Source organism: Haliotis asinina, chromosome 14 (assembly GCF_037392515.1).
Source record: "Haliotis asinina isolate JCU_RB_2024 chromosome 14, JCU_Hal_asi_v2, whole genome shotgun sequence".
Lineage (NCBI taxonomy): Eukaryota > Metazoa > Mollusca > Gastropoda > Lepetellida > Haliotidae > Haliotis > Haliotis asinina.
In genome coordinates, this window is record NC_090293.1 from 43,962,700 (window position 1) to 43,983,873 (window position 21,174).

Sequence of the window (21,174 nt, forward strand, 5' to 3'; positions counted from 1 at the left end):
CGGTTCCCCACATATGTACAATGTGTTAATCCCATTTCTGGTGTCCCCCGCCGCAATATTGCTGGAATATTGCTAAAAGCGGCGCAAAACTAAATTCACTCACCTGACCTATCATTACTATCCGTAGTCAACATCCAAGAGGAAGCTGCGTGTTTTCACATTTACATACCGTTATATACCAAAGAAAAGTTCAAAGCAATGTTAAATCATTATGTAAATATTTACATATAAACATACACTGGGAACACTAACACTAAAGCATTTTGTTCCACAAGACGAATCACGTGCGTGTGGGCTGGCAAATATATACAAATGCACTTCATTCCAAAACAGACAATAAAAACAGCAGGTCTGTACCCAAACGAAACCAACACATTCATTATCACCATTTCGGACTTCACAAAGAATGCAAAGAATGATTTATTTCAACGAGCTAAAAATACTGTTGGACAGGTTTTTCACGACAAAAAACTATAAGTATTTCCAAGACGGTACCACGGCCTTAGTGTTCCGTCCTCTGTTATTTCCGGACCAGAGTGCTTGTAATAAAATGGGAACGGATGGTAGTGTAAACTGTTCCCGCTAATCAACTTACTACCTTCCGAAGAGTCAGTCAAGGCGATAATTTCATTTGGAAATGTGATAAATTTTTCGTATTGTTTAAACCTAGACTCGATGTCTCTGCAGATGTAGCGTGCCATTGTCCCGGCAATTGGATTATGTTGCGTGAATATTTCATAGTCTCATCCGAATGTCACGTGCAGAACAAAAGCAGACGACAAGAAGTTGCCCTCATATCTCACTTATTTTCAAGTCTCACACCAAACGCATCAAAGAAACGGGTGTGTGGTTAGCATTACTTATTAACATCCCATCGCCTCGACTGGTCATTGCGTTGGTCAGTAATTACTGTCAGGTGTCCTGGTGTGAATGGTCAACCACTGACGGCTCATCATCCACGCGTTCGTCACACATGTCTAGGTACACATGCACCATAATTACTGGCCCGTGTGAAGGTTACAGTTTGAGATTATTAGATCTAGTTTGGAGGCATCATAATCCGAGTAGGCTCAAGCTTAAGGTACCCCAGACATGTTCTAATCAGCGTTTGATCAGAAGAAACTCTATACTTGGATAAGTAGTTAATAGAACAATGACCTGAGTATCCCATGCGTTTCCAAAGCAATGTTGATGGTAGTGTAACGTTGGCACCCCATACATGTCCTAAGTAAAGTTGGCAATATGACCTGAATACCCTATACTTCACCAAAACCCATGTCAGTAGGACAAGTTCCATGTACAGACTAGCTAAAAGTCTCATTTTCCTTAATAGCTATACTAAGTAATACTGATGGAAGAAAACTCACTTGGCTTGTTATATTTTAAGGGTGTGGTGTGTTAGGTTTTTGTTTAAGAAATCGCTACACCAATATTACCTCAAATGATATTTTGGAAAATAGGATCAACAAGCTGCCAGTGTACCAAGTGCCTCAGGGTCGTTAAACACGGTCAGCAACATCTTAGGCTTGATAACGGTGTTAGAATCTACACCGAGACGTCGCATCCACTTCAAGAAAGAAGTTGTCTATCCATGAAAGTCTTCATCCTCATCACACCAACTTCTAAAATGCCACTTAAAGAAACGGTCAGCATCACCTCGCAAGAACATTACTACCTCCACCAAATAAAGTCTACAAAATTCAGTAGCACCAAGTGCTATCTTACACCCAGGTAATCATACACGTAGTATGGTAGTTCTATATCAATCCCGCATTTCGTTGGCACAAGAAGCTCAAGTTTCGTAATAAGCACCTATGTATACAGCAATGTGGCTGTGGTCAAGAAGCCTGGACTCGGGGAATATGTGTCGCAACGAGGAATTATGCTCTTTGCTTTGATATCAGATTCCAGTCCATTTTTAGACGTACTAATTAACACCTTCTGGCAATTTGATGCAATGTAACCAGTAGCCATGGTAACCAGACAATCAGGTCTTAATACAGTCATTAAACTTTCAGTTTCATTTCTAATGGTGTACCACATGGTAACATCTAAACGGTGAAAGGTACAATGGTGTTGCAGGTAGTATTGCAATTAGAGAAGAAGTAGTGAGAGAGGGTGAGATTAAGGAAATTGTAATTTATCTGTAGAAACAAGAATAATTACCAATGACTAGTCACCTCTCCATCTGAATGATGATGATGATGATGATGATGATGATGATGATGATACAAAAAATACCATAACCATTTACAAGTTGTGACAACATGAAGAAATGAAGCGTTTACTTATGACAACATATTTGGCAACGACGTTTATGCGTTTATTCATGACAACATATTTTGGCAACGACACTTCGTCACTTCGACAGGCGGATACTGAGTCACCAAATGTATGTATGTATGTATGTATGTATGTATGTATGTATGTATGGATGTATGTATGTATGAATGTGTGTGTGTGTGTGTGTGTGTGTGTGTGTGTGTGTGTGTGTGTGTGTGTGTATGTATGTATGTATGTATGTACCAAAGTACCGCTATCTGGGAGCATACCAGCATGATCCATTATTTAATTGACAAATGAGAAAGCACCAAGGTAGGATTTTCACTAAACTATGTATTAATATGTGATAAACATGTCATAAATGAATCCGAAATCGACGCTCTTTAAAATGAATGATAAATGACCAGTTCTTCGCGTCAAAATCATCTCTCCATTAGCTGCAGTGTTTCTAAGCCTCATGGATACGTCACAACTACTAATGCATTGAACTGCACTGTTACACCGAAAGAAACATCCGGTTGAAAAGAATTTAAATCGCAGTTACGTTTGCACAGTTGATTGAGTGCTTACTATTCTTTACACGATGTGGGATCTTTCTTCCAATCAGCATAATTCCATTGATATATATTACACCAATCATTGATTAGTTGGGAAGGGGTTTCAGAGGCTGGTGCCAGAACACCGTCAGGAAATGGATGCATAATACAAGGCTAGTCTTGGGAACTGACATGAGGAGTATCGAATGTTGCCAGTTTTCGCTACTCCTCAAATTAGCTAATAATCGCCCTTGGCTTCCGTTGGCAGGAAGCATTTTGGTAAATTCTTTGAGATTGGAAACCAGGCGAGTCCCATTTCGTAAATTTGCTGATTATGCCTTTTAGCTTGGATTTACAGTTTCCGGGAGTGAGTACTTTTCCATTCAAAACCGATAATGCATTTATGATTTTTTGACACGAAAAAGTCAGCTGCCTCAAATCTTACAATATCGTGAGTTGTAATGTTAATAGATATGTGCTAATAACTTGATCAATGAAATCATTGCCATTCAGATAATGAATAATGTAACGAGATCCCAACTTCTGAAAAATCAAATGGCCATCATGGCGAACAAGTATGGAAGGAGCTTAGTGCCACATTATGAAAAAATATAAACGCAGATGATAGTCTCATAATGATAGATATTTTGGGGGCACGTGTTTCCTCTTAATAAAATTGACCAAAAAATCGGCAACGATCTGCAGCCTATGTTGCAACATGCCACAGCCATTGCTGTAGCTGAGTTGTTCAAGTGTTCGTTCGTCACAACTGATAGACGGGTTTGAATTATAAAAGGTTAATGAAGTCTACTCAGCGTTAATTGCCGGAAAGGGAATCGTAAGTAGGACTTGGGGTCTCTCGCTATATGTGCTTTTTTAGGTGGTGTCTGAACAGTATCATTAAAACCAGGTATTTAATCATACCTTTGTTCAGAAGTTTACGATGAATCATCAAGAGTTCTACAGTATGAGCGTGTAATGTTACATATTTGTATCAGAACTTAAGTACACAACCAAAGTTGAATGAATGAAACTAAATTATTTTTATTTTTATTTCTTTTTTTCATTTTTCGATGCTTTCTCCCTATCAGAAATAAACTCGTAGATATCCTAGCTGGAACTGGCCATCACTAGATTGCCTCTTCAAGACTCGATTGCTCACAGACTTCCTCTGGAATATGTTTTAGTTCGGCGTTAAACAACAAACAATATATATCATTCGCCCTTGCAATGGAATGCTTTTGTTGTCTATTGCACTTGTCTGTTAAATAGCTCCCCTTTGATCTTCCCACTCATCTCAAATATCAGTTTCGTTGTAACGAAGGTACTATTGTTACATCAAGATGGGCGTAACCTCAATAAATCTAAGTATCGAGTCATGAGCAGAATAAAAGACTTCCGATTATGAAGGGAGACGCCCTTTAACATGTGTGAGATGCAATGTGGTATAAGTACAATGTGATACAAGGATACAGTTAGTACACAAGTATCATTGTGTTTCACCCACGTTCGATAGAAAAAGTATGGCTTTGAGTCGGTATGGTTTCAGTAATGTTTCAGCATTGTTTCGGCTTCGTTTCAGTCATTGTCTTCCTGATTGACCCGGATTAGAACTGGTCTTCAGTAACAGGATCCGGTGGTCACACTTGGTGGACACACTTCATGGTAGTGTTGATCAGTGGATTCTCTGGTCAGGACTCGAATATTTGCAGATCGCGGCCATATAGCTGGAATATTGCTGAGTGCGGCGTTAAATAACAAAGAAACCAATAACAGCTTCAGATAATGTGCCCCTACTGGGAACCATACCGCTTCAACGCGACCACCACAGTTTTACTAAGAAGAATGGAAACCTGGCAACTTTTATTTCAGAGCAAATGAGTTTCACAACAGCCGTTAATACTGTAGAAGGAACTTGGTATCTAGCAGGCGCCATGGAACGTATTCACGGCTCCCTAGTCATAGCGGATGTCTGTGTGTCGTGGTTATATCCGAGGTGACCTTGACCTTTCCATAAAAACAAGTTATTCTTATTTTTATATTTCTGTCAGCACAACCGCCCCAAATTAAGTAACGCAATCACCTTTGGCAATCGATTGTGTATTATCAATTTATCCAAGCTCAAAGATAAAGCATTATCTTTCAGATGTGCTATTGTCGTGTCGCCTGGCCATTACAACAATCTATTTTCTCATATCACATTCAGTCTGTGCTTCTGTAACAAGTTCTAGTTATTATTTCTCATAAATAAAACAACGTTACAATCACATCACATCGTTAAGCCGAGTTTCTGATCGCGATGAATAAATGTATTACACCCAGTTTGGTTTGATCAATAAGTGGACTGGTTTGACTCTGGGTTTGACACAGAGTGCAGTTTGCAATTTGTATCGACCCGGCTTCGAGGAACTGGGCTGATGTCTTCACATTAGAAGTGACATTCTATTCGAAGAGCGAACAGTTTCCGTTCCGGGTCAAGCGGATGTCATCGGCGTGTCAATCACGGGACCTCATCGTTTGCCAATCAGCTGATTCGCTGTGACACGAATATGGTGATAGGTTTGAAAGCTTGCCGAATGTTGGCAAATTGTTTTCAAAATTACACCGATATGAAAATACTTCACAAGCACTAGAGTTTAAAAAAATACAAATTCACATCAGTAACTTTCAAAGCATGAAAACATAGAAAATGTGTTTTTTATGATTTAAACTTTCGGAAGACACGCAAATGAGCCATTATGGTTTTAATGTAATTTATCTGTCAATCATAGAACGAAACTAAACACAGCTGTAGAAGTGCAGATAACAGTCTGGTCAGTCAAACATGAGGGTGGATGAGGAACTCTTCGATTCGTAAACAATGATCAGTTGCCAAAGTATATCAGGAACCAACAATACAGGAAAAGATTTCGACTAAATGGTGTTTTCTAGTCTTGCCGTCAGTTATATTCGTCTTTCTCACTACTGGACAGATGATATATTTAAGTTTAATGCTTGCTCATCAAAGAAATGCTTGATACCGTTAGTGATTGGGTGTCTCTTTTGAAGGGTTTATCTGTCCAGCGTGTTGGTACCTGGAAATATATTCACTATGAATCTGTCACAGACACCTGGGGTGCCAGTCCCACCTATAATGAGCCTCATTCTATACTGAACAACAAAAGAAACGCAACAACACTTTTTGTCAAGTATTAAATAGAAGACATAAACATGAACCCTTACTTTTATGAGATTTCAGTATACGCTGTTCAGCCTGATCTGGTGAGAGATAGATGCCCTTCATCACGTTCACACCTATCGAGAAAGATAGGCTGTGTATTATTTGACAACCATCAGCGGGAGGTAACCACTGTCATCATGTGAATTCATCTTACGAAATAAGAGGGTTTGGCGTGTCCTTTCGTAGCGTGGAGTTCAGTAAATATTCCTGGTAAGATTTCCTGAAATGTGTTCCTAGTAAGGGTTTCTGGGAAGTGTTTCTGGTAAGGATTCCTGGGAAGTGTTCCTGGTAAGGATTCCTGGGAAGTCTTCCTGGTAAGGGTTCCTGGGAAGTGTTCCTGGTAAGGAATACTGGGAAATGTCCCGGGAAGGGTTCCTGGGAACCTTTCGTTGTCATAAGAGACGATTACAGATAAGTAGGTCACGATAATCAGTGGCATCAATAACTGGATTGACCAGTCCAGATATCATTATTTAGAGGCAGTGGTCATGCAGTAATTTCGTTACCATGTTAATATCGTAGTGCTTTCAGCATGGTGGAGGTACCTAGCCCGGGTCCCTCGTTGTCTGGCATCTTGTCTGGTGTCTTGTTGTCTGTGTACCTTGTTGTTTGGTCACCTAGGTGTCCAGGACCGGTCCGGTAATCCAGTGGTGAAAGCGTTCGCTTGTCACGCCCAACACCCGGGTTTGATTCCCCTCAGGATATTATTGAAGCCCATTTTTATTGTCCCCAACAGCGATATTGCTGGAATGATGCTAAAAGCGGCGTAAAACTAAACTCATTCACCTCTTTGTCCAACTCTTTGTCTCGTTGGTCTCATTCTCAACTTATTCGTTCGGAAGTACATGTCAGTTCCTGTGAAAAACAAGCTGCTCACAATATGTGAACTTGAGGGCAAGGTGGTGCTGTAGTTTTAAAATACACAATGAACTTACTCAGTGCGTGATACGCCCAAGAAACACCAGTCTTGAAGGTCCAGGGAAACAATTCGGCAATGCAAATTATATGACTGGATCATTGAAAATATTTCATGACACCAGGTGTCCGAGAAAGTACAATAATAGTAATCGGCAAATTTTCGAAATGAGAATCGCCTAGTTTCCATACACACATCCATGGGGATTTCACTAGCCATGCAAACATGTGGCACGATGGCTCACTTGTTAAAGCGATTTCACCATCTTTTTAATAAATATGTCACCAAGATGTATTTGATATGACAAGACTCGAGGGTGAGATTGTGTTTATCTTCAAAGGTTACGCATAAGATGTCGTACAAGGGAAACTAAAAATGAAACGTGACCTGTAACAAGTTCTTTTCCAGACATGAGTATGAAGACATCCAATACAACAGGAGTGACGGAAGAGGAAAGGAGAGACACCATTAAGTCACAGAATTCTGCAATGCACACGTATCACCATTTCTTGGTGGCATTTTAACTTTCATGTCGTCAGAACAGTGTGGTCTCTCTAGTTAGGGACACAAGTGGTGTTGGAATCTTATGCCATGGACAGACTAGGTTTCCCCATTCCCGTTATGTCAGGGTGCCGCTGCACACACACACGCCCGTGCGCGCGCGCACGCACGCACCCACACATACCCTTGCCTCGCTGGTGGGAGATGAAAGTAGTCCGAAAGACTGACCAATCAATATTTAGTTTAAACCTTTCCAAAACGATATATCCTAGGAGATATCGCTTGATGTTCATTAAGCGATATCTCTCTGGAGTGAGTGAGTTTAATTTTACGCCGCACTCAGCAATATTCCAGCTATATGTCGGCGGTCTGTAAATAATCGAGTCTGGACCAGACAATCCAGTGATCAACAACACGAGCATCGATCTGGGCAATTGGGAACCGATGACATGTGTCAACCAAGTCAGCGAGCCTGACCACTCGATCCCGTTAGTCGCCTCTTACGACAAGCATAGTCGCCTTTTATGGCAAGCATGGGTATATCTCTCTGGAAACCAGTATAGGATGATAAATATAAGTTCAGATCCGACATTTATACAATCATGACGTAACACCGGCCTCTGTCAATGCATTAATGCATTAATCATGACACGATTTTCAGGTCATGCTGAAAGAGTTTCAGCTGTCATTCCTCTACCGAGCAACATTTGGAAAACAATCCAACTCCATGGCTTGGATCGTTGTTGATCCGACCGGATAGCAAAATGTTTAATTAGTGGAAAAACCAAATCAGACAGTGCTTCAGGTCTGATTATGGCCAGCGCGATGACGCGCTTCTCTTGGGGAGTGGTACTGCCTCTTGCAACGCCGTCGTATGCTGAAGCCGTTGGGTGCTTTGCAGCTCCATATTGCAATGGAATCCTTTATGGATGATTTGATCAAGGTGCTCCCCACTGGACCCTGCATAAATGGAAGAAAACACTGCCTTGAATGGAGTTAACTGATAAATGGATTTTTAGCTATCATCCATATGGAAAAATAACACCTTCACTGAATTCGCCCTGTCTGCTAAATTGTGTACTGGAAACAATATCAATTTTCTTGTGGGTAATTATTTTCTACAGCAGTACCTTCTGATCATTTGACGGGTTGGGGTGAATTTGGGTCATTTGATCTGATCATTTATCGGCAACAATTATTGTTCGTAATAGAATTTGTGTGCAGTTATTCATCAAGCATCGCTAGGGCCGTGGTAAACACTCCCACGATACGTTGTTCTGAGTTTCGTTTCGCTGATTTATAATTTTTACCTCAACTTCAATAATGAAGCCAGCTCCTGAAGATCCAGGCTGGAATTGGCCTTCCCCAACCCATGTTTGTCGTAAGAGGCCAGAAACGGGATCCGGTAGTCCTGCTCACTGAAGTAGTGAGGACATGTCATCGCATACCATTTCCGAAGGTCGATGCTCGTGCTGGTGATCACTGGATTGTCTGGTCCAGATTCGATTAGTTACAGACAGGCGCCATATAGATGAAATATTGCTGAGCGCGACGTTAAACAACAACCATCTTGATCATGAAACCCAGGTGGGTAAGTGAACGTGCTTTTACGCCGCTTTTAGCACTGTTCAGGCTATATCAAGGCGGGGGACGCCTGAAGTGGGCTTCACGCGATGTACCCATCAGGGGACGCGAACATCGGTCTTCGGCGCGACGCACGAATGCTTTAACTCCCCCACCGCTCTTCACCCAAGTGAAAAATGTCTTCCACTAATATTTTTGTTTTCTTGTTTTAAAGACCACGCTTTGACATTAAAAGTCTACCTTTTAAGGCTGAGTTAAACCAAATTCATGTACTCATCTGAGTTTAGCTTGTTCCAATAAATTTACTATAACATCATTTCATTTCCATCGCCCTCAACGCCAAATTAGAATACACACGGTTTATGTCATTTTGGCTTCCCCGAAATTTAATGCAATCTCTCTCCGGACTCATGGTCGAGAAAGAGATGTCATATAAATATTGGAAATACAGAAAGCTACTCATAGCAGGTTTATATGGATCACGTTACGAAGACGCTGCTTTCATGATGCCGTCTAGCAGTAATGACGAGATTGATGTTCATCGCTCACGGCGATGTCGTTATGCGATCACGTTGGGTATATTTATAGAACATTAAGTGTACTGCAGACGGTTAATGAAATACTGCAAACGAATTTCAAACTCTAGTATTTGTCTGTGTTGCAAGTAAGCTAGATAACTGCTAACAATGCGTAATTGTACGATGGCCTTTCTGGTTCTACTGAAAGTTGAAACAATTGTGTTCAGCTTTGTGTCTTTTCATGCTGCATATTTCGGGATGTTTTTCATGTAAACTTAGATGTTGGAAAATAAGGTGTTTCTGAGTAAGAAAGAGTAAAAAAATAGTATCTTGGCATTTTCACTTGCACGAGTCAGCTAAATAAAGACAGAAGAGCTTGAAATGGAAAGTTTTATGTTCAAAACTATATCATGAGGTTCCCACTTTGTATGTTCATCTTTTAAATTAGAAAATCTGTAAATACTTTAATGGTCCTAAAATGTCTGGGTATACCGAAAATAGAGGTCACCGGCTTTCTACCCCCTTTGAAACTTGGCCATGTTTGTCAACTCGTGCATTTCAGTACTGTCAGTATGGCAGTGTCTCCTAAATTGGAAAATCTTCAAGATGTTTTAAGTGTAATGTTTTTGCACGGGACCATGTTTTCATACATAACGTCACAGCTGACAAGAATGTTAAATGGACGACCTCTAATCAATCGATGTCAGAGGAGAGCCCCTATTGGGAGAATTTGGCACAATTAATATTTTTTGTACATTATCAAAAGGTGATTTCCAAAACAACCCAAAAAAGGTAACCAAGATATCCTTTAAAACGAACCTAAATGCGACATCAGTTAAGAGCCAAATAGGGTCAGCCAAGGAATACTGAAAAATAGTGATAAACTTACATTACAAAATGCTACACAATGGGTCAGAGATAACGGTAAAGGGTAACAAGTCCTACAAAACGTGTCTGTATATTCTCGAATGTCTAACATTTTAAGTGCGGTAGTTCGAGAAACCACATTACTTCCATAGTCTTCTAGTAGCTATCCCATCCCAATTTATCTCAAAGACGCCATGTTTGAAAACAACGCCTAAGAGCGGTAACTCTAAACGCGCCTCTTGTTGAGACACGCCGCCTGCTGGTAAAAAAACTAGGGCGATAGGGTAGCTTAGTGGTTCACGTTCACTCCTCAAGCCAAAGATCTGGGGTGTGTTCCCTTCATGAAGGTAATCTGTGAAGCCTGTTCCTTGTGGTAAAACCATTCTCACTCACTATAGTTTTTCAATCTTTGGCAACCAACAAACAAATACAAATACACTTACAAAAGTCACTATTACCAGTTAGCAATGTAAATGAAGTATGGGGCATATACAGTCTTGGCAAGGCCAGTGCAGAGATCGATAATGCCAATACGATACTAAATTGGTCACAGTAACAAGATGGAATAGGTGGATTATTAGATCTTATCAGCGGTAAAGATTTGACAATTAATAGTGATTTATCACCAGTTGGTACAGACAAATAGAGGAGAAAGACTGTTCCAAATGGAGCCTAACTGATTAGGTTAACCCATAAGTCACCGGGTTGTCATTTGGATAGCAAAGATATAGGTATGGTTCAAGGAACAATTGTGCACAAAGCGAACTTAGCTCAAAACTCCCAGACTTACGATGGTCGAAGCGCTAAGATCGGTTTGTACAAGCAGACCCGGATTGTATACCCAAACTTGGTCAGTGTTCACGTGATGGGTGCATAGTATGGTCAAAGTAAGACCAACGAAGGTCATAGATCAACTTAGGTAAAAAACCAAAAAGGTGAAAATTAACTAAAATTTAACTACACGGGATGAACTAAACTAATACTGTTCAAAGCGGCTTAAAATGCTATACCACTTCACTGAAATAATCTACATACTTGATAAAGACAGTAAACATTTTCCTTCAATTCGCATCCTCTCCCTTTGATTCTGAGCGTACCCATCACATTCATCTCCGAGTCCATCGATCTCAGGAGAATCCATTAATTAATTTCTCCTTACGACCAATTTGTGAAATTCGATTTAGCTTTTTGCAAATGGTAAAACTGTTATGAGATGATGGCCTGGACAAGAGATTTCGATTGATTTAAGATAATATATTGAACAGCAAAAGAAACATAAGTTTCGAGAAAAAATGAAATGTCATGAAATGTCAGGCGTTCATGTATATTTCTTCCATTTAATGTCTTGACACAAAGCCAGAGGTGTGTTTCTTTTGCTGTTCAGTATAAAATCAGGCTCATTACAGGTGGGACTGGCACCCCAGGTGTCTGTGACAGATTCATCGTGATTATGTTTCCAGTTTTTTTAAGCATCATTCACTAATAAATCCAACATGTTCATTTACAAACAAAACACATCTTTGAGCTGAAGATCCTTCAAACCAGGCTGCCTTAATAAATTCATTTTCAACTGTTTCAGATTCACTGGAAAGGTCGGAGGGAAAGATAAGCGAGTTTGTTCGAGAGTTACAGAAACAATACCCGGATACCATTGCTGAAGAAGAGAACAATGACCATATTTTTGAAAAACTCCTTCAGTCGAATATTTATTGGAATGAAAGGATATTAAACATTAGCAGTTACTCTACGCCTGCATATGTCCCGAGAAATGTCACTCGGGTAAGGCGGGCAAGTGCACGTGGGAGCTATACGGTGCATACAAACTCCTCAGCATGGCCACGCACCAAGAATAAGAATCATTCACGGAACTTAACGGAGCATCGCGTGGAGGACGATATCGCCCATGCATTCCACCTCGCCAGCATCACGATACTGGCGCTACTGGTCTTTGAGGTAAGTCTCTTGGTGGCATGTTTCAGGGGTGGCCTGATGGTGTGTGGGTGTTTGGTAAAGGGGTGAGGATGTAGGTGTGTTAGATTCGGGAGTGAGTTTGTGGTTGTATCTGATAAGCATATGAATGTGTTTGGTGAGTCTGTGTTTGTGTCTAATGAGTGGGTGAGATTGCGGTTGTATCTGATAAGGATATGAATGTGTTCGGTGAGATTGTGTTCGTGTCTAATGAGGGGGTGAGATTGTGATTGTGTCTCATGAGTAAATGAATGTGTTTAGTGACATTGCGCTTGTGTCTAAGGGGAAGACAGATTGTGGGCTTATCTGACAGAGTTTGGTTGTGTTGGATTGGGGATGAGATTGTTGTGCATGGGTGCGTGGGTGTGTGTTTAGGATATGAATGTGTTGGATGAGGAGGGGAGATTGTGGGCTTGTCTGACGAGACTGTGAATGTAATGGGTGAGAATACCACATTGTGGGTCCACCTAAAGATGGATAATCACTGTCTTTCTTACAGAAGATGAACAAAATATGGGTAGGGGTAGGGGATGCGTTAGGGGCTGGTTGTTCATGAAAGACCTGGAATCTCAAAGATGGGGTAACATAGGTTGCATAAGATAAACAGGTCGATGTTTCCTCTGGAACAGGAGATCATGAAACTGACTGATAACATCCACGTGTGTTGATGGAGAGATGCTTGATGACGTTCAAGTGTTTTGATGGTGGGGGTACTTGATAACGTCCATGTGTTTTGATGGTGGGGGTACTTGAAAACGTCCATGTGTGTTGATGGTGGGGATACTTGATAACGTCCATTTGTGTTGATGGTGGGGATACTTGATAACGTCCATGTGTGTTGATGGTGGGGATACTTGATAACGTCCATGTGTGTTGATGGTGGGGATACTTGATAACGTCCATGTGTTTTGATGGTGGGGATACTTGATAACGTCCATGTGTTTTGATGGTGGGGATACTTGATAACGTCCATGTGTGTTGATGGTGGGGGTACTTGATAACGTCCATGTGTTTTGATGGTGGGGATACTTGATAACGTCCATGTGTGTTGATGGTGGGGATACTTGATAACGTCCATTTGTGTTGATGGTGGGGATACTTGATAACGTCCATGTGTTTTGATGGTGGGGATACTTGATAACGTCCATGTGTGTTGATGGTGGGGATACTTGATAACGTCCATGTGTGTTGATGGTGGGGATACTTGATAACGTCCATTTGTGTTGATGGTGGGGGTACTTGATAACGTCCATTTGTGTTGATGGTGGGGATACTTGATAACGTCCATGTGCGTTGATGGTGGGGATACTTGATAACGTCCATGTGCGTTGATGGTGGGGATACTTGATAACGTCCATGTGTTTTGATGGTGGGGATACTTGATAACGTCCATGTGTTTTGATGGTGGGGATACTTGATAACGTCCATGTGTTTTGATGGTGGGGATACTTGATAACGTCCATGTGTGTTGATGGTGGGGGTACTTGATAACGTCCATGTGTGTTGATGGTGGGGATACTTGATAACGTCCATTTGTTTTGATGGTGGGGATACTTGATAACGTCCATGTGTGTTGATGGTGGGGATACTTGATAACGTCCATGTGTGTTAATGGTTGGGATAAGCCAGACTTTCTCGTTTAGATGAGGGTTCTTCTGAAGATACAGTACATGCTGGTATCCGATCTGAGCTTTTTCACTCAGTTGAGAAAACGCACATACTTACATGCGCATAACCTATGCATTCTTTACCTTCACCTTGAAAATTCACAAAAAAAGGATGACCCAGAATATATCAAAGTGATGAAATAAAGAATGCTATAAAATGATAAAAATAGAGAATATTTTTAAACACAACACGCGTCTACTCCATGCCTGCTTTAAAGCCATGAAATTGCCGTTATGACAACATTTATGGCGCCAATAAACATATGCCATTTTTTAAACCCGCGCAGCCAGCAAAACCTGCCGTTCCGTGTTAGATAGCCCTTCAAGTCTTGCGTACCGTCAGCAATTGTGATTAAAACCTTAGGACCCGCGGTTATAAAAGAGCCCACAGTGAATGATGTCAGGGCATCCCGTGAGTACAGTCTGGCGCCATCGAGAAGACCTCGAACATTGCTTGGAAGGAGTCCATCTCAAGGCGGTTGCTGAGCTATAGCTTGAGAGGTCTAATCCTTTGGAGGACCACCTGCCGCCTCGGTGTCTACAAGGGATGAAACACACCAGGATCAATATTTAGCCATTTACAAATTTACACATGATTTTTCAATCAAACATAGCTTAGCATCCAAGTGCAAAAACCTAATGACATATATATCGCATTGTGTAGCTACGCTGTAATGTTTCCCTTATCCATGTTCAACCGTACGGGAAATAGGACTGTGTTACGAGAACTGCAACTAAAATAGTCATAGGAATATTGACTGATGTCGACCCTCACAGAACACCACGGCACTTTAGATTTGATGCCGATGGCATTGTAATCAATGAAACTAAATCTGAAGTTGCAAACTTTATGGAATGTTTTAGCTAGCGTGAAAACCTCTCACATCGCCTCTTTGGTGTCTGTCAATCTTTGATAATATCATTAAGGAACTTTCTAGAAATGTCGATTTCGGTTTCTTGATTTGGGAGACCTTCTTAGTCCATAGGGACATTTTGGACCTGTGCATTCCATCTCTGTAAACAGTGGAGACATATGTGTCAGCAAGTAAATGAGTCGTTAGGCCTAAGGCTGTTTCATTATGTAATTTTGACGTTATGCGACAAAAGAGCTGAGTTAATGTATTCATAATCGGAAGACCTGGAAGGATTGCTTTGAAAGAGAGATCAAGGGTTTTCTATTCTTTTATCTTTAAAACGTTATTAAAACAGTGATATTTCATTTTACTTTCCATTGGCACATTTAAGCTAAACAGCCGCGAGAAATTGATCTTTCTACACAAATCAGTGACTGGGTACCCGGTAGTTTAGCACAATTGCTGTTAAGTTTGTTGATAGTTTGTTTGAAAGCAATGTTACTGGTCGAGATAATATGAGATGGTACGTGTGTGTACCACGCAAGAACACACGAACAGACATCGTCTTCAAAACCGTGGGCCACACATAGGTTGTGAATTCGTTGGCTTGGCTTGAAGTCTGTCAAAGAGCCGATATGACGTGTCATTGTGTCCTACACGGATCGTTGTTAATGTGCCACACGTTCACCTCTGGCACATTGGACTGCATAAGTGAAGCTTTCAGCGTCAGACAAACTATTCTAAAATGGAAACCCTTTCAGCAGGAGTTGTATCATACTTACTTGAACTGCCTCGATGTTTACAGCAAGGAAATAGGTTCTCGGGTGTAATCGTAAGCGAAATACGAATCATCTGCAATAGAAATTTTAAGATGGGGCATTAACGCTGCCCCTACTGTGTTGCGATAGGAACATGTTTCTTAAACTATTGTTTCACTTGCCACTGGCGTGCACAAGTTAGCCTATCTTATTTGGATTCAACGTTAGTGAGTGAGAGGTAGGTATTACGCCGCTTTTATCAATATTCCAGCAATATCACGGCGGAAGACACCAGAAGTCAGCTTCACACACTGTAACGACTTCGGGAATTGAACCCGGATCGTGCGAACGTTTTAACCATTAGGCTACCACATCGACCCTCAATATTAAATGCGCTATGGTTTCATATGATTTTGGGACAGTGGGGTAGCCTAGTGGGTAAAGCAGTCGCTTGTGGCACCAAAGACACGGGTTCGATTCCCCGCATGGGTACAGTGTATGAAGACAATTCGTGGTGTCCTCTGCTGTAATACTGATGAAAAACTTGCCTTTAGTGGCGTAAAATCATAATTATTCACTCACTCATGTGATTTTCTGACCACCATCATCTTGTCTGCTTTCATTATAGACCGGCGTAGTTTGGCAGGGGTACAACCGAATGACGTCAGGCAACACTCTCATGAAGTTCGAGTAAGTTGCGCCTTCTCCCGACAGAACAACACGTGTCATTGTTTACTTCAGTAATCCGTGAAATTTTTACCCCAATTTGCCCTTTACGCCCAATGAAAGTTGTTTCAGCGGATAGTCGAGATTTGTTGTAGCCTCAGTTCGTTGTAACCGCAATTTGCTGTAACCGTAGTTCGTTGTAACCTTAGTTCATTATAACCGCAATTCGTTATTATCGCAGTTTAATATATCCGTAGTTCCTTGTAACCGCGGTTCAATACAACCGCAGATCCTAGTAACTGTGGGTCGTCGTAAGCGCAGTTCATTATAACCGCAGTTCGTTATAAGCGTATACATGTGTATTACTCTGTTTATCTGCCAATGACGTTTACATTACATTGTCTCAAAGCACCATCTGCATGCACAGCATCCAGCTACCACATCGATCCAAGGACGTCGTCCTCTTGCTCAACTTCCTCTGGTAATATTCATCATCCATCTTGTTCGATACTGCAGGACAAGGCCCAATAAACACGCCATTAATCATGCTTCCAAAGACACACATGATAACTTAACCAATAGCAGCATTACATCAGAACACACAAGCCAAGACGCTGACGAATCAATGAACAGGACACTCTAACTCGTGGATAGACTTGGTCGGTAACCAGGCAGACGCGTACTGAGATAGGTTACAGGTTGTCATTAATACGCGATGACCTAACCAGATTTAGACTAATAGTTGACGCGCCGAACTATGTGTGACCTTTCTGGTGGTCATAATTTGGCCATTAAGCATGCGGCGTGAGACGTCAATTTCAACCAGTAGAACGACCTTGAGAACAACCCAGTGGATATTAGATGGGAATGGGATCTTTGAAAGTTACCTACTTTTAGGTTCAGGGGACTGCAGTTCTGACAAGACTCATTACAACTCCTCACCCCATAGCCCCATAACCAGCAACAGCTTTAGCCTCCACCCACTGCCAGAGATTATTGCATTTGTAAGATATACCAGGGATAGCGCTGCTGTGCGAAATCACCCAATATGTATGTTCATGTGTTGTATCTCTGTAGCTTGTAGCATCACCCTCAGTTTTGGACATAGCCCACCCCTTCAGCGCTCCCGTCCTTGGCAATTTGTTTGTTTATGCATATCAAACGGAACTGGCAAAAACGTGAGAATATGTTAAAATTAAGATTCATATATATCAGGTGTTCTGTTTGGAAATGGTCTGATGGCCAATTTCTTTTCACTAATTGATTCATCTGAATAAGAAGTATTGGAGACTACCGAAACAGACTCATGTAAACTCATTAGCAAAAGAAAGTGAACACTTTTTATTTTGCATTTTAGGAAGATTGTTCAAGTTAGTAAAATCCTTTTAGGCTGAAAACGGTTGGCCCACTCACTGACTAATCATGTGCCCAGACGCAGGATACTGCCTGTGTAGAAGCACGTGAATTTGCGAAAATTGGCAAAACGTGCATCTCGGAGATTTTGCAAAATGCTTGTCGAAAACTTTTATAAAAAGAGTGCTCGCCATACATCGAACTGACAGAAAACCACGGAAATTATGTCACGGCTGACAGTGTAAGAGAGAGAGGTGGGGAAGGGTTCAGGGGGGAAGGCATAGGGTGTTCACTTTCTTTTGCTCACTAGTTTATTTCGCATAACATACATGCATGGAGCTTCAGAGTGACAATACCTCTCCTCGAAGCAATGAACTCTCTCTGTTTGTCGAGCACTAATCCATACTGTGGTGGCTACATTGCGCGACCTTCGACGTGCAATCGAACATTACCTTTCTGTGAAGAATTCAAGGAATGTCGAGTGGCGTGTTGCCTCGTCAGTGAGTGAGGATGGTTCTACGGCAATATTACGAATGGCAATATTCAAACAGTATCATGGCGGGTGCACCAGAAATGGCCTCCCTACGTTGTACCCATGTGGAGAATTGAACCCGGGTCTTTGGCGTGCCGAGCGAACGCTTTAACACGAGGCTACCCCACCGCTCTTTGCAGCAGCTAATGCAATGTAGTCCAATGCAATTCCTTATTTTGAGATGTTCGAGTGAACACTTGCCATGCCTTTGTGTATATGTGTGACGAATGCATTGGTTTGGCTGGATGCGCAAACACTTTGTGTAATAAATGCATTCATTCTTTCACTCACTCCTTCTCACAACGTGTCGTTGCTGTCAGAGCTTCAAACATATATTCACCTACATATCATAATGTGCAGGCACTGTGCACATCGTGAATATAACTGAGACATGAGGAAAGAAACCAAGAATGCCAGTGTGTCAGACCACGACAGGAAAGGTTGACTTTTTCATATTTGTTGCTCCAATCAATCACCACCACACAGACGCCCGTCATACTAAAAACACAACCCTTGTGGAGGGACCACAGTAACTACACATTAGTGTAGAAATCGTTAGAGGGAGAGCAACATCAAAAGACGCCGCACAAAAAGCCGTTACTACACTGCCAGCCCCGTATGTTGGACACCTTAGCGACGGCGGATCTTAACGCCTACAGCATAGATCACTTCCCTTGTTATCAGCTGAACACGATACAAAGCCAAACAAGTTGCGCAAGAATCGATGAATTCGCCAAGTCAAAAGATGCTTCAACATTCTTCACGTAACTGGCAACACGGCCTCACAACAACTGCACAGAGCCACGTCACTCTAACTCTCCATCGTCAGCAGAGGACAATTCCTTCAAATCGAAATCATTTGATTCATCAATACACCGAAATAATTAGTATTTATATTAATTCCACGTATCAAGTTTTGTTGTTAGACATATTTTGCAAGGTGTGCTTAAATCGTGCATGTATCCTTGTATCGGTATAGGTGCTTGTCTATGAGTGTGCTTAATGCAGACTTTAGAGGTAGTCCGATATAAAACATGTCGACTTTCGGTTAGACATTAGTGACGTGTGAACGAGTGCGTAGATGAAGCCATTAAACATTGGGAACAGTCAGGAACAAAATCGATGACATGTTTTCCAGGAATTGTGAGTTAATTCATTCCACAAATAAAATATAACTGAGTTAAATTAATCCCGGGATTTCCTTTCATTATTCATTTAATATTGATTGGTACATATCGTACTTGCATGGTCTATTTGAGTGAGAATATCAACAATGTAAAGTTTCTTTAAATTATAGCTTTTCAGTTATTTGCATAAGATGAACAAGTTGTTGAGAGAGTGACTGAAGAGGATTATCCACTTTAAACAGTATCTCGGTTATAGCATAGTGTGTAAGATGCATAAGTTGTTGAGAGAGTGACTGAAGAGGATTATCCACTTTAAACAGTATCTCGGTTATAGCATAGTGTGTAAGATGCATAAGTTGTTGAAAGAGTGACTGAAGAGGATTATCCACTTTAAACGGTATCTCGCTTATAGCATAGCGTGTAAGATGCCTAAGCTGTTGAAAGAGTGACTGAAGAGGATTATCCACTTTAAACAGTATCTCGGTTATAGCATAGTGTGTAAGATGCATAAGTTGTTGAAAGAGTGACTGAAGAGGATTATCCACTTTAAACAGTATCTCGGTTATAGCATAGTGTGTAAGATGCATAAGTTGTTGAAAGAGTGACTGAAGAGGATTATCCACTTTAAACGGTATCTCGCTTATAGCATAGTGTGTAAGATGCCTAAGCTGTTGAAAGAGTGACTGAAGAGGATTATCCACTTTAAACAGTATCTCGGTTATAGCATAGTGTGTAAGATGCCTAAGCTGTTGAAAGAGTGACTGAAGAGGATTATCCTCTTTAAACAGTATCTCGGTTATAGCATAGTGTGTAAGATGCATAAGTTGTTGAAAGAGTGACTGAAGAGGATTATCCACTTTAAACAGTATCTCGGTTATAGCATAGTGTGTAAGGTGCATAAGTTGTTGAAAGAGTGACTGAAGAGGATTATCCACTTTAAACAGTATCTCGGTTATAGCATAGAGTGTAAGATGCATAAGTTGTTGAGAGATTGACTGAAGAGGATTATCCACTTTAAACAGTATCTCGGTTATAGCATAGTGTGTAAGATGCATAAGTTGTTGAGAGAGTGACTGAAGAGGATTATCCACTTTAAACAGTATCTCGGTTATAGCATAGTGTGTAAGATGCATAAGTTGTTGAAAGAGTGACTGAAGAGGATTATCCACTTTAAACGGTATCTCGCTTATAGCATAGTGTGTAAGATGCCTAAGCTGTTGAAAGAGTGACTGAAGAGAATTATCCACTTTAAACAGTATCTCGGTTATATCATAGTGTGTAAGATGCATAAGTTGTTGAGAGAGTGACTGAAGAGGATTATCCACTTTAAACAGTATCTCGGTTATAACATAGTGTGTAAGATCCATGAGTTGTTGAGAGAGTGACTGAAGAGGTTATCTGCTTCATGCAATATTTTAGATATCTCATGATGCATAAGATGCATATGTTGTTGAAAGAGTGACTGAAGAGGATTATCCACTTTATACAATATTTTAGATATCTCATGATGCATAAGATGCATGCGTTGTTGACAGAGTGATTGACAAGGATTGCCCACTTTAAACTATATTTCTGTAACATCAAGGCTTATCTGGTCTTACAATCAACTTTGGATGCAATGTTTGCATTGAACATGACGGCATTTAGCCAAGATGTCCAGCCCAGTTAAAAGGGAAAGCAATCAAATGTTGCACGTGTATCTTGCAATAGCACGAACGACTTCAGTGCGATCATTTTACACAAATAAGAACACACAATTATTTCACCTCTACATATTCCCCAAACATGGCATAGGGATTCATATTACCGGCATGCCTAAGTTGG

General features: G+C 41.0%; 1 protein-coding gene across 1 annotated transcript in view; it reads left to right on the forward strand.

Moving 5' to 3' along the window:
- Nucleotides 1-21,174, forward strand: part of LOC137261703 (uncharacterized) — a 131,951-nt gene that overhangs the window by 79,874 nt on the left and 30,903 nt on the right. The window contains exon 4 of the mRNA XM_067799484.1: nucleotides 12,005-12,378. Within this exon, the coding sequence (XP_067655585.1) occupies nucleotides 12,005-12,378 (374 nt within the window). The remainder of the gene's footprint in view (nucleotides 1-12,004; nucleotides 12,379-21,174) is intronic.